The sequence below is a fragment of the Mizuhopecten yessoensis genome, unplaced genomic scaffold (assembly GCF_002113885.1).
Source record: "Mizuhopecten yessoensis strain PY_sf001 unplaced genomic scaffold, ASM211388v2 scaffold716349, whole genome shotgun sequence".
NCBI classification, from domain to species: Eukaryota; Metazoa; Mollusca; class Bivalvia; order Pectinida; family Pectinidae; genus Mizuhopecten; species Mizuhopecten yessoensis.
Genome location: NW_018480072.1, coordinates 726862 through 740410, shown reverse-complemented (window position 1 = coordinate 740410; position 13549 = coordinate 726862). Strand labels below are relative to the sequence as shown.

Here is a 13549-nt window from a genome sequence, read left to right as displayed (position 1 = left end):
CACTAACAGGGTCAAAGGGGCATTCATTCATGCCTTAGCTTATTGATGTTTTCTAGCTATAATTTTGCACAACGTGCCATGGAGGTTATATATACTGCATACCAGAAAATGTTGGCCCTGTCAAATTTTCGTCCTTCGACGGTAAAATTTTTCTTCGTCCAATATTAAATTCGCTCATTTAATTTCTAAGAATATTATGTTGTCTACAAATGTTTGCTGTAATGATAAATGGAAAAAGGCAAAAATCAAACTGCAGCGAAAATTTCCCTGTATACCGTTTAGGGATCTACCTGTTTGTTTGTTCATTCATACACAACTTTTGTAAGTGGCCTTCGATACTAAAAACAAAAAGGGTCACCATCGACTTCATTTCTTCTCCAATCCTATAAAACCTTCACACTCATGGTCACAAACATCACTACAAATTTGATTTCCACCTTTTACAGTCAAAATCAAATTTGCATTTATTATGACTTTTACAGTCAAAATCAAATTTGCATTTATTATGACTTTAACAGTGTGAGGGTCTTTGTATTGTCTGCATCGCCTTGTTATTTATATATATTTGTATCTTCTCTATTTCATGGAGTTAACTTTTTTATTTCAGGAAAGCAGGCCATAGTTCACGTTACATTGAACCACAGATCAAGTAAGTTCTTATATATAAAGATTGCAAACTTAACATACATACTGCATCGCCAATGGATTAGGGAGGGAATTGAAAAGGTGCCATATGCACATTCCAAATTAAAATGTGCAAAAATGAATTCATTGTAGATTTTAATAGGATCTAGTTCATTTCAGTAATTGAAAAAAAATGAAAATTGAAGAATTTTTGCACATTATTCAAATGTAAATATAATGCTGTAATAGTTGGAACTGAAATGTTTGAGTCCTGGACTCGTGCCTTTTCTGTGGGACTCAATCAGATTCTGAGAACCTACTACATCTCTTAGTAAGGGCCTGCAGGGACTCACTAACATTTTGATAAAATATGTCCATGACTCGCCTGGAAAAACTATACAAGATCACTGATTATTGGTTTTAAGATGTTTTGAATTTTCAATGACACCTGTGAACCTTATATGAAGATCAAGATAATTTGTGTTTGCTCTCTTGGTGTGCCTATATATTAGGCATGATATATACTCCAGGGGTTACGCTCACTTACGCTCTCTGCACCCCTGGAATATGTCATGGCAAAATTGAAGGCACAAAATCAGCTGTTTAATTGGTCTCAGGTTAAAACACCTGACCGATTGCCCGGCTGATACCTGTTCTTTGAAGATTACAAAGAAGCAACACCCGAGTTCAAATCAGTAATTTTTTTATCCGTGGTTATTGGGCCAAAGGATCAAACTAGTCTTCTAGTCTCATCAACAAGATGGCACACACTGAGCCTTCAATTTTGCTACGACACATTCCAGGCGTGCAGAGAGCGAAAGTGAGCGTAACCCCCGGAGTATCGAGGATGGCTAATGTCTTTAGACCACAAACTGTTGTTATAACTGTAGGTGTGTGTAGATGACTTTTTATTTTTCTGTGAACAAGCATATTTTGAAGTGTACGACATAGCAATGATGTAATCATCACTTGGAGGTTCACGTACAGATTTGAACTTCATTGTTTTTTTTCACCAGGTTTGATCCTCGACCTGATCCACGGTATGAAAGTTTACTGACCGATGCCAGGTTCAAAGATGAAGCAAAGGTGACGCGTATTCAGCGCAACCCAAACGATCTCCGTCATAGCCTGCAGAAGAGGCGCCATGACGACGACGACGAAGACGACGACGAAGATGACCAACATTTTGATGCTAGGTAAAATATACGTCATTTAGAAGGACAGGATCCCGAAAAAGATATATTTTGCATTTTTTCTGCTTTTTGTCTTCCGCCACGAAGTGGAAGCAGGAATAAGGTGTTTCTTTTCTGGCGACGGCTTCAACATTAAGTTTTTGCATTTAAGTTAGTTTCATTGAAAGTATAAGTGCTAGACCAACCAAACTTGGACCATAGATCGATGCGTCTTAGGTAGTACATCTCAACCCATGCATCAAATGCCTGATGCAGCCTACCTTTCATGGTCCATTGACTTTGTCAGCATCTCCATCAACATTCAGTTTTTGCATTTAGGTTAGTGTCTCTGATTTTTGCATTGATGGTCAAAGCGGGGCATAGGTGAACTATATCAATCCGAATGGCATCTTATGATGTTCAATGTGGTTTCCTGTTAGTAATCGAATCCTATTAGTGAATACAAATTTTATTTTTTACTTGGATACTGTTTGTTTTCTACGTGGTTACCACAAAAGATTGTACCTTGAAACCATTGAAGTGGTTTACCACCATATACTGAATTCAATTTATTCACAAGATCATAGTAGAAATGACTGTTTTGATCCCGCACAAGTATTTTTGTAATTGTTTTGGTCGGATAAAAATCTTAAGATAACCATCATGGTTTCCAATGTACTGCAGTATACTAGGAAAGTTGTACCCCAGTTGAACTTTTGCCCTCTGTAATGATGGTATATTTATCATAGCCGTAAAATAAGCACATAACATACATACATAATACGGGGAGTGGGGACCCAAGTCTGTGCAAAGAGTCCGGCGAAGTTCTGTGTTACCCAGCATACAGATTCCACAAGGAAAACACACAAGTCTGGCCATAAATAGAGACATCAATATGTAAAGACGACCATGACAACATCGTGCTGGGTATAACAGCTTTAATCCAAGTTTACATTGATTAGTTTTGACACAAGTGTGTCATCATCAGAACAAGTTTAATACAAATACACAGGTATAAGGTTAGAAATGTGGTGCCTTTCTTTGTAACAGTAATAACAAGGTGTGTTTGAATAAAATAATAAAACTTCAGATCAGTTTACATTATGTAGGAATACTTCAACCATGTGATGACACACTAGGAATCTTCCTAGTGCATGGTGAGTCTCATCAGCTTTGTCTTTCGCTATCCAGGTATGAATGAATGATGCAAACTATGACGTTCCGTAAGAATAGGTATGATGAACTCCGAAGTGTCTGTCCTTGCAGTAGGAATCAAAATAGTATGCACTTATTTTCCGATAGTTTTCTAAGATCTTGTAGTAGAACAGAGACTTGAGATAGAACCAGGACTATTATCATCTTTACCTATTGATACATACATAATAATAATAATAATATGTGAAGGGCTAAAATTACACTGCCTGAAAACGGATTATACAAGTGAAGGGCGGAAATTTAACTTGGCAAAAAAATCCTGGCAAACATTATCAGCAGAGTCATTTTCATCTTCCCTAAATTAGTTCAGATAACAAAATAATAATAAAAAAAACAGTTTGGTGATTCTGGCCCAATGTACACGTGCCTCTTGCATTTTTACATGATGGTGATGCCTTTTTAAAACTTAAAAATAGCTTGTTTTTACTGTATTTAGAATTTCCGACAGATTAAGATATCGGAAGAGTTGTATATTGAACAGGAAGAAGATCGAAGCTAAGAGGAAACACAGCCACCGTGATGACAGGGTCCAAAGTAAGGAAAGATACAGCGACAAGATGGGAGACAGACGACAGGATCGTAGTAGATCCTCAGGTAGGATGTCAGCCTTTTACAGAATCGAGGATTGATGGAATGATTAGCCAATCAGTATCAAGCTTTCATTGGAGGCACGGTAGTCTAATGGTAGGACACCTGGCTCGTGACCGTAGAGTTACAAGTTTGAGTCATGTCACGGCACTGTGTTGTATCTTTGAACAAGATACTTTACTCCGGCGCGTGTTCCAGTCTACTCAGCTGTGAATGAGGACATGGTTGGGCAGTGCTGGAATCATTGAATGCTAACGAGCGCCTAAATTTTCCTGCTTCACAGATTATATATATGAGTTCCTCTTTGCCTTCTTTTCCTTTTGCACTTTTTCTCAATTATTTTTCTTACCCTGTTCTGTATTTTGTGTAATTGATTCTTACCTGGACAAAAGCATTGCTAAGGTAATTAAAATACATTTTACCTTTTGCCTCAAACACTGTCTTGTCAAAATGTTAATTGTTTCGTCTTGTCATGGTCAATTATTTTGTTACCTCTTGTCTTAATCTTAATATTTGTTATGCATGCTGAAAGCGCACATGACAAGTTATTCTTACATCTTCAATACGATTCATCAGTTTGGAAATGTAATTTCAAAGTTTGCACAAACAGTGTACATATCAAATGTGTCGCAACATCTCGAGACTGACTGGTCCATTTGTCAAGTGATGATTGAGTGAGTAATTTGTATTGTTGACCCGTTTAACAATGTGACGAGTGATTTGTATTGTTGACCTGTATAACAATGTGACGAGTAATTTGTATTGTTGACCTGTATAACAATATGACGAGTAATTTGTATTGTTGACCTGTATAACAATGTGACGAGTTATTTGTATTGTTGACCTGTATAACAATGTGTCGAGGAATTTGTATTGTTGACCTATATAACAATGTGACGAAGTTAATGTCACCTGACACAGGACGTATGCGTATCGATAGAGAGCGAATGCACACTGAACTTATGTTTCTTTCTCATTTTATTTGTTCAGATAGCAGACAAAAACAGGCGACCGAAACAGAAGTTTTACCCGATTTTTCTAATCGTCCAGGGAGGTTGGACGCAGGTAATGGTGACACTAGACGTTCGGGTTACAGACATATACATGTACATGAATAGAGGATCTGTCATAAGTTAACCTTTTTATTAGATGTATGATACAAGTTTTGGATCCAAAACGAGTATCATACATCTAATATGAAGGGAACGAATAATTAGGGCCCGGTATCGGAGATACGGGTGCCTTATAGTAATCGCTCTGTCTGTCTGTCCGTCCACAACTTCTGTTCCTGGCTGATAACTTTGGTATTTATTGACCGATGTACATGAAACTTGGTCAAGATGTTCAGTTCACAAAAATACACCTTAAGGTAAAAAATCAAGGTCAAAGGTCAAGGTCATTAGGTTCAAAGGTCAAGGTCAAATTTTACATCTTTTCACTGATGAACATTTTGTTATGACATCATGATGCAAAGTTGATCAGAATTAAACAAGGATTCAACTGACCAAAGGTCAAGGCCATCGGGTCCGGGGTCAAGGTCAAATTTTGTAGCTTTTCACTGGTGAACATTTCGCTATGACATTATGAAGTGAGTTGTTCGCAATCAAACAAAGAGAAACACTGAGGTAAAAAGTCGAGGTCAAAGGTCAAGGTAATTAGATTCAAAGGTCATGGTCAAATTTGCATCTTTTCACTGATAAACATTTTGTTATGACATGATGAAGCAAAGTTGATCAGAATTAAACAAGGAGTCAACTGACCAAAGGTCAAGGTCATTGGGTCAAAGGTCAAGGTTAAATTTTGTACCTTTTCCCTGATGAACATTTTGTTATGACATTATGAAGCAATGATGTTCAGAACTTAACACAGAGTCAACTGACCTTAGGTCCAGGTTAGGGGTTCAAAGGGTCAAGGTCAAGTTTTGTATTTTTCACTGATGAACATTTTGTTATGATATCAAGAAGCAAAGTTGGTCGGAATTAAAGAATAAGTCAACTGACCAAAGTTCAGGGTCACTAGGTTAATGGTCAAGGTCATTTGGGTCCAAAGGTCAAAGACAAAGTGGATCTCTGACTTTGACCCTGGCTCTTGATGTAGGAGGTATATAATGTGAAATAAAACAAATCAAAGCTAACAAATGAGTTTTGCACCGGTATTTACATTTCTGTTAGCCTAGAAAATATGGAGGTGGAAGGAAACAAGACTCACATCATAGTACATGTAAAATGTATATTTTGCTTCCTTGCGATTCTTTTTGACGTCCAAACGTCAAGTTCAGCTTTATGGGCAGATTGCTTCTTGATGATTATGGGGGATATATTGCCACAAGACGGGGCCCTTACTGACCTGTCAGTGTTTTTAGTTGTGATCTGAAACAAATATTTTGCACTTGGTCGCCTCTGAAACATTGAAAATTGTGTCCGCTTCACAATGACTTGACGTCACATTGATTGTTCCTATTCGTTTGTGACGTTATTTTGGGAGTGATACTACTTTAATTGTTACATAAACATAATTTATGTGATGGCTTTATGACACTGCATAACACAGTATTCATATGATAAATAGGGGTTATTTTTTTTAATATCACTCATTGAGTTTGAGTGTAGGGATTTTAGTCTTAATTGATCATAAAGCATCCCTTGGTACATACCTCAGAACAATGTGTATAAAGTGAGTTTTCATCTAAACACATAACAAGTTAGGAAAGTTACAGATCGGCACACTTTGTTTACTGGGAATACCTAAACACTTGTGCGTCATGTTTTCAGATCTCTTCAAGCAGGAGGAATGGAAGGACAAGCCGGAGATGATTCCTAAAAACCCGATGTACTATGAGGTAAGTCCAAAGGTCGCCCATGAAACTCATCATATTACCTATCATACAACCCATTCTGTGTAGTATCAACTGATACATACACTAGGGCTACATTCACGTATCCCGGTTGAAATGGTACGCGTGGCGCAGAAATATTCCACGATTAACGAACGCACTTGGACCGTTCTATAAGCAGAGCTAAAAATGCACAGTTTTGGAGAATAAAAAACAATGAATATTATGCTCTTCTTTTAACTGTCCACTTAATTGCATAGCGTATCTTAAAATCTACATGTGGCTTGACATTTTTTTAGAAAGAAATAACGTAAACTAGCAATATTCAGCAGTTTATTTTCAGTCAGGTACGTCTGGACCCCTCAATCTACACATGCCAAATTTTCCTAAGATCAGCTTCAGTTCAATTCTGTGCCTGTCGTTTTCTTTACAGGTTCAACCGTTTCAACCGGATACACAAATTTACCCTATGTATGATACAAGTTCTCATGGGCCTATAATACTTGAAATGTCTTTGCTTCCTTGCTGAAAGTGCTTTCTAGGGATTGTGTATCAGGTCTCAGGTTTATAATCACTGTTACTGTGAATAGAACATGGGTTTCCTCACAATAAGCTCTTCTGGTTGAACAACACTCAAATTTGGGCATTGGTTTTTGCTCTTTAATACCTTTAATTATGCCACATCTACATTTGTATAAATCAGCGTGTCTGATTGGATTATCTTGATTACGTGATGGGGCTATAAAATATTGTGTCAACCTTACACATTAACGTTTCTCAGTCATTGTCTCCCCGCCACAAAGTAGCGGAAGTGAGACCATGGTGATGCTTTTCCGGGAACGATGGCGGCTGCAGCTTCAACGTTAAGTTTTTGCATTTAAGTTAGTTTGTGTTTAAGTTAGTTTCACTGAAAGTATAAGTGCTAGACCAACCAAACTTGGACCATACATGCATCTTAGGTAGTGCATCTCAACCCATGCAACAAATGCTGGATGCGGCCTACCTTTCATGGTCCATTGACTTTGTCAGGATCTCCATCAACATTGAATTTTTGCAATTAAGTTTGTTTCATTGAAACTGTAAGTGCTAGACCAACTAAGCTTGACATTTGCATTGATGGTCAAAGCGGGGCACAGGCAAGACATATCAATTTGAATGGCTTGTATTTCCCCTATATGGAGCCCTCTCTAGCAACCTGACAACAATAACTGGGTTCTGAGTGACTGAAGCAGACGACAACAATGACGTGTCAACTTGATAATCGTAACTACTGTGTTGTTGTTTTATAAAATATTTATTTTCGTTGTGGTAGGGAAACGTGGTTCTTTGTTTCTTCTCAGTTACTTACGTTCCTTTAACCTCGTGAAACATGATAAATGTCGGCGAAACAAAGAATTGTGTTTTCCTTCCACAAGGGCAATAATATAAATATCCAGTAACACATCTCAAATTGATTCTACTGTCATCCACAGCATGATACTCGTGAGGATGACCAGGGGTACGTAGGGCGTGGTCGGTATAGCAGGCGACCTTACAGGCAGGGGTTCCGTACCAGAGGCTCGTACACCTACAACAGAGGCAGCAGCAGCAGCAGCAGCAGCACCACCACCCAACAAAGGACAAGCAGCTATAAAGGGACAAACTTCATACCAAACTTCCGTCCACGTGGATTCAGGCGCCCTTACAACAGCAACTATAGAGGGCGAGGCTCAAACAGTAAGTGTTTACTCATTCAACCCTGAAGACACATTTGAACTCTTCCAATTCAAAGGTAGGAATAGTTCATTATGAAATTTCAGGGTTGAATGAAATATAAGATGATTTAGTGGTATATGGAGAAAGAGAACATGTTGACATGAAGGGACGTTCACAGTCGGTGAGAACATGTTATGATGGCGGTGTGAGGCTGAAACATTTAGTAAATACAAATATGTAACGACTGGTATCAGAAGAGCACTTTTACAATAGATGTGACAATGTACATATAATGGTAATCGGACGAACCTATTGTAAATACAAACGCTCAAATGACAGGGCTTCTATTGACCCTTAAGAGTACGTTTTGGAATTACTTTTGACTCTTGGATGTGAAAGAACCTGTCTAGTTGAACTGTTATTGCAAAATGTCAAAGGCCACCTGAAAGCCATGTAGAGACGTTTGCAGTAAGTGTTTACATGTCGTGACGGTGGTTTTGAGATCTTTTGAAATTTACATAAAATGTGAAGACATGTGACAAGATCATTAGAAGATGTTCACAGCAAGAGTTTTTATGTAGTGACAGTGGTTAAGGACGAAAATGTTTGTGGCAAGTATGAACACGAACTGACAAGGGTATTGGGAGAGTTGTTGACAGTAAGTGTGACCATGTAGTGGCGGTGATATTAGGAGATGTTTACAGTAAGTATGACCATGTAGTGGCAGTGATATTAGGAGATGTTTACAGTAAGTTAACCATGTAGTGGCGGTGATATTAGGAGATGTTTACAGTAAGTATGACCATGTACTGGCGTGATATTAGGAGATGTTTACAGTAAGTATGACCATGTAGTGGCGGTGATATTAGGAGATGTTTACAGTAAGTGTGACCATGTAGTGGCTGTGATATTAGGAGATGTTTACAGTAAGTGTGACCATGTAGTGGCAGTGATATTAGGAGATGTTTACAGTAAGTATGACCATGTACTGGCGTGATATTAGGAGATGTTTACAGTAAGTGTGACCATGTAGTGGCGGTGATATTAGGAGATGTTTACAGTAAGTGTGACCATGTAGTGGCGGTGATATTAGGAGATGTTTACAGTAAGTATGACCATGTAGTGGCGGTGATATTAGGAGATGTTTACAGTAAGTGTGACCATGTAGTGGCGGTGATATTAGGAGATGTTTACAGTAAGTGTGACCATGTAGTGGCGGTGATATTAGGAGATGTTTACAGTAAGTGTGACCATGTAGTGGCGGTGATATTAGGAGATGTTTACAGTAAGTGTGACCATGTAGTGGCGGTGATATTAGGAGATGTTTACAGTAAGTGTGACCATGTAGTGGCGGTGATATTAGGAGATGTTTACAGTAAGTGTGACCATGTAGTGGCGGTGATATTAGGAGATGTTTACAGTAAGTGTGACCATGTAGTGGCGGTGATATTAGGAGATGTTTACAGTAAGTGTGACCATGTACTGGCGTGATATTAGGAGATGTTTACAGTAAGTATGACCATGTACTGGCAGTGATATTAGGAGATGTTTACAGTAAGTGTGACCATGTACTGGCTGTGATATTAGGAGATGTTTACAGTAAGTGTGACCATGTACTGGCGGTGATATTAGGAGATGTTTACAGTAAGTGTGACCATGTAGTGGCGGTGATATTAGGAGATGTTTACAGTAAGTGTGACCATGTAGTGGCGGTAATATTAGGAGATGTTTACAGTAAGTGTGACCATGTAGTGGCGGTGATATTAGAAGATTTTTACAGTAAGTGTTACCATGTACTGGCGGTAATATTAGGAGATGTTTACAGTAAGTGTGACCATGTACTGGCGGTGATATTAGGAGATGATTTACAGTAAGTGTGACCATATAGTGGCGGTGATATTAGGAGATGTTTACAGTAAGTATGACCATGAAGTAGTGGTGATATTAGGAGATGTTTACAGTTAGTGAGTCCATGTAGTGGCGGTGATATTAGGAGATGTTTACAGTAAGTGTGACCATGTAGTGGTGGTAATATTAGGAGATGTTTACAGTAAGTATGACCATGTATTGGCGGTGATATTAGGAGATGATTTACAGTAAGTGTGACCATATAGTGGCGGTGATATTAGGAGATGTTTACAGTAAGTGTGACCATGTACTGGCGGTAATATTAGGAGTTGTTTACAGTAAGTGTGACCATGTAGTGGCGGTAATATTAGGAGATGTTTACAGTAAGGATGACCATGTAGTGGCGGTGATATTAGGGGATGTTTACAGTAAGTATGACCATGTAGTGGCGGTAATTTTAGGAGATGTTTACAGTAAGTGTGACCATGTACTGGCGGTAATATTAGGAGTTGTTTACAGTAAGTGTGACCATGTACTGGCGGTGATATTAGGAGTTGTTTACAGTAAGTGTGACCATGTAGTGGCGGTAATATTAGGAGATGTTTAAAGTAAGTATGACCATGTAGTGGCGGTGATATTAGGAGATGTTTACAGTAATGACTAAACACTATATGAGTACAGCATGTTGCATGACCTTTTTGTAAACTTTCCCTTTTGCTTTGCTTCTTTAACCTTGCTTTAGTGATTTTGTGTGTAACAGAGCACCCGTCGTGTCTTCAGACCATTTCTAGTTGCTTGGTGTCGATTTACCCCATTCAGATATATGTTGTGTACTGATTTGTGTTGTTTTTACTCCCCTTAGCTTCGTCAGACTACTACAGAAAGACATCTCCCTCCAGCGACAGGAAAGGTACCTATAAGTCCTTAAATACTTAAATACGGTCTATATGAAATAGTCTTAATCATCCTACAGAGTCCAGGTGGACTGAAAATGGTCTCTTTACTGTCTAGCTGGACTGAAAATGGTCTCTTTACTGTCTAGCTGGACTGAAAATGGTCTCTTTACTGTCTAGCTGGGCTGAAAATGGTCTCATTATTGTCTAGCTGGACTGAAAATGGACTCTTTACTGTCTAGCTGGACTGAAAATGGTCTCTTTACTGTCTAGCTGGGCTGAAAATGGTCTCTTTACTGTCTAGCTGGGCTGAAAATGGTCTCTTTACTGTCTAGCTGGGCTGAAAATGGTCTCTTTACTGTCTAGCTGGGCTGAAAATGGTCTCTTTACTGTCTAGCTGTACTGAAAATGGTCTCTTTACTGTCTAGCTGGGCTGAAAATGGTCTCTTTACTGTCTAGCTGGGCTGAAAATGGTCTCTTTACTGTCTAGCTGTACTGAAAATGGTCTCTTTACTGTCTAGCTGGGCTGAAAATGGTCTCTTTACTGTCTAGCTGGGCTGAAAATGGTCTCTTTACTGTCTAGCTGGGCTGAAAATCGTCTCATTATTGTCTAGCTGGACTGAAAATGGACTCGTATTGTCTAGCTGGACTGAAAATGGTCTCTTTACTGTCTAGCTGGGCTGAAAATGGTCTCTTTACTGTCTAGCTGGACAAAAAATGGTCTCTTTACTGTCAAGCTGGACTGAAAATGGTCTCTTTACTGTCTAGCTGGGCTGAAAATGGTCTCATTATTGTCTAGCTGGACTGAAAATGGACTCTTTACTGTCTAGCTGGACTGAAAATGGAATCGTTATTGTCTAGCTGGACTGAAAATGGATTCGTTATTGTCTAGCTGGACTGAAAATGGTCTCATTATTGTCTAGCTGGACTGAAAATGGACTCGTTATTGTCTAGCTTGACTGAAAATGGTCTCATTATTGTCTAGCTGGACTGAAAATGGACTCTTTACTGTCTAGCTGGACCGAAAATGGTCTCTTTACTGTCTAGCTGGACTTAAAATGGTCTTGTTATTGTCTAGCTGGACTGAAAATGGACTCGTATTGTCTAGCTGGACTGAAAATGGTCTCTTTACTGTCTAGCTGAACTGAAAATGGACTCGTTATTTTCTAGCTGGACTGAAAAATGGACTCGTATTGTCTAGCTGGACTGAAAATGGTCTCTTTACTGTCTAGCTGAACTGAAAATGGTCTCTTTACTGTCTAGCTGGACTGAAAATGGTCTTGTTACTGTCTAGCTGGACTGAAAATGGACTCGTTATTGTCTAGCTGGACTGAAAATGGTCTTGNAGGAGAATTCCTTCATTTTGACAAAAAAAAATATCAATCTAATCGAAAATCCCTCATTCAAGTCCAAACTCACATAAGTTAAAATCTGCATACTGTGGTCTAATGATCCTAGTNTGAAAATGGTCTCATTGTTGTCTAGCTGGACTGAAAATGGACTCGTTATTGTCTAGCTGGACTGAAATATTCCAGCGATGTACAGCAAGATGCTGAAACGGTTAACTTATTTTATCCCCTCTGAATGAAAGGGAGAAATTTTGTGTAAGTACTCATCATTCTTCCGATGAAATTTTTCCAGTCCAAGTTTTAAACTGTTAATGATGATAGTGTTAGGATTTTGATCGTTTGCACAGAGGTATTTCAGGGACCAGCAGTGGAGTTAAACTTGAGAAAAAAGTTATTGGTTTTATTTTTGGAATTTAAGACGACAAGTTTTGGACTTACCTGGTACTGATTGATTACCTTTACTGCAGGCTACTTTACAGATTCACAGTTGACAGTCATTGTCTAATATAAGAGTTATTTTTAGCTACCTTGCAGATATAACAGTTATTTTTAGCTACCTTACAGATATAACAGTTATTTTTAGCTTCCTTGCAGATATAAGAGTTATTTTTAGCTACCTTGCAGATATAAGAGTTATTTTTAGCACACCATCAATAAGCATCATCAGATGGTGGGCTGTTCAAATTGTCGTTTGTAGTCTGTGATCTTCTAAATCGATTCTTGTTATAGCTTTTTCTCATGTAGTACATTTCAGATATTTTTTGTATATTATGATTTCAGCACGTTGCATGCCTTATTGTAAACTTTCCTGTTGGCTTTGCTTCTGTGTCCTTGCTTTAGTGCTTAAGTGTGTGTAACCGAGCACCCGTCGTGTCTTCAGACCATTTCTAGTTGCTTGGTGTTGATTTACCCCATTCAGATATATGTTGTGTACTGATTTGTGTTGTTTTTACTCCCCTTAGCTTCGTCAGACTACTACAGAAAGACATCTCCCTCCAGCGACAGGAAAGGTACCTATGAACATACAATTGTCCTCTGTCCATGGTCCCTGCTCCAATCCCTTCTAAATCAATTCCATCGCTGTCAACCCTCCCTCATTAGGAGGAGAATTCCTTCATTTTGACAAAAAAAAATATCAATCTAATCGAAAATCCCTCATTCAAGTCCAAACTCACATAAGTTAAAATCTGCATACTGTGGTCTAATGATCCTAGTTTACTACAGGGGGTGTGTAATGATCATAACAGGTGTGTCTGAATCAAATGAATGCTTTTTATACGCCCGTCGAAGACGGGGACGTATTATGTTATCACGTGAGCGGGCGGGCGGGTG

General features: G+C 38.6%; 1 protein-coding gene across 3 annotated transcripts in view; it reads left to right on the top strand.

Moving 5' to 3' along the window:
• Nucleotides 1–13549, top strand: part of LOC110443490 — a 28230-nt gene that overhangs the window by 6698 nt on the left and 7983 nt on the right. Inside the window, exons 4-11 of one of the 3 annotated variants that reach the window (XM_021487719.1) lie at nt 608–649; nt 1641–1820; nt 3493–3605; nt 4590–4664; nt 6371–6438; nt 7905–8148; nt 10838–10885; nt 13180–13227. In XM_021487719.1, coding sequence (XP_021343394.1) covers nt 608–649; nt 1641–1820; nt 3493–3605; nt 4590–4664; nt 6371–6438; nt 7905–8148; nt 10838–10885; nt 13180–13227 — 818 coding nt within the window. The remainder of the gene's footprint in view (nt 1–607; nt 650–1640; nt 1821–3492; nt 3606–4589; nt 4665–6370; nt 6439–7904; nt 8149–10837; nt 10886–13179; nt 13228–13549) is intronic. The other 2 variants (XM_021487720.1, XM_021487721.1) reach the window with 2 other exon arrangements.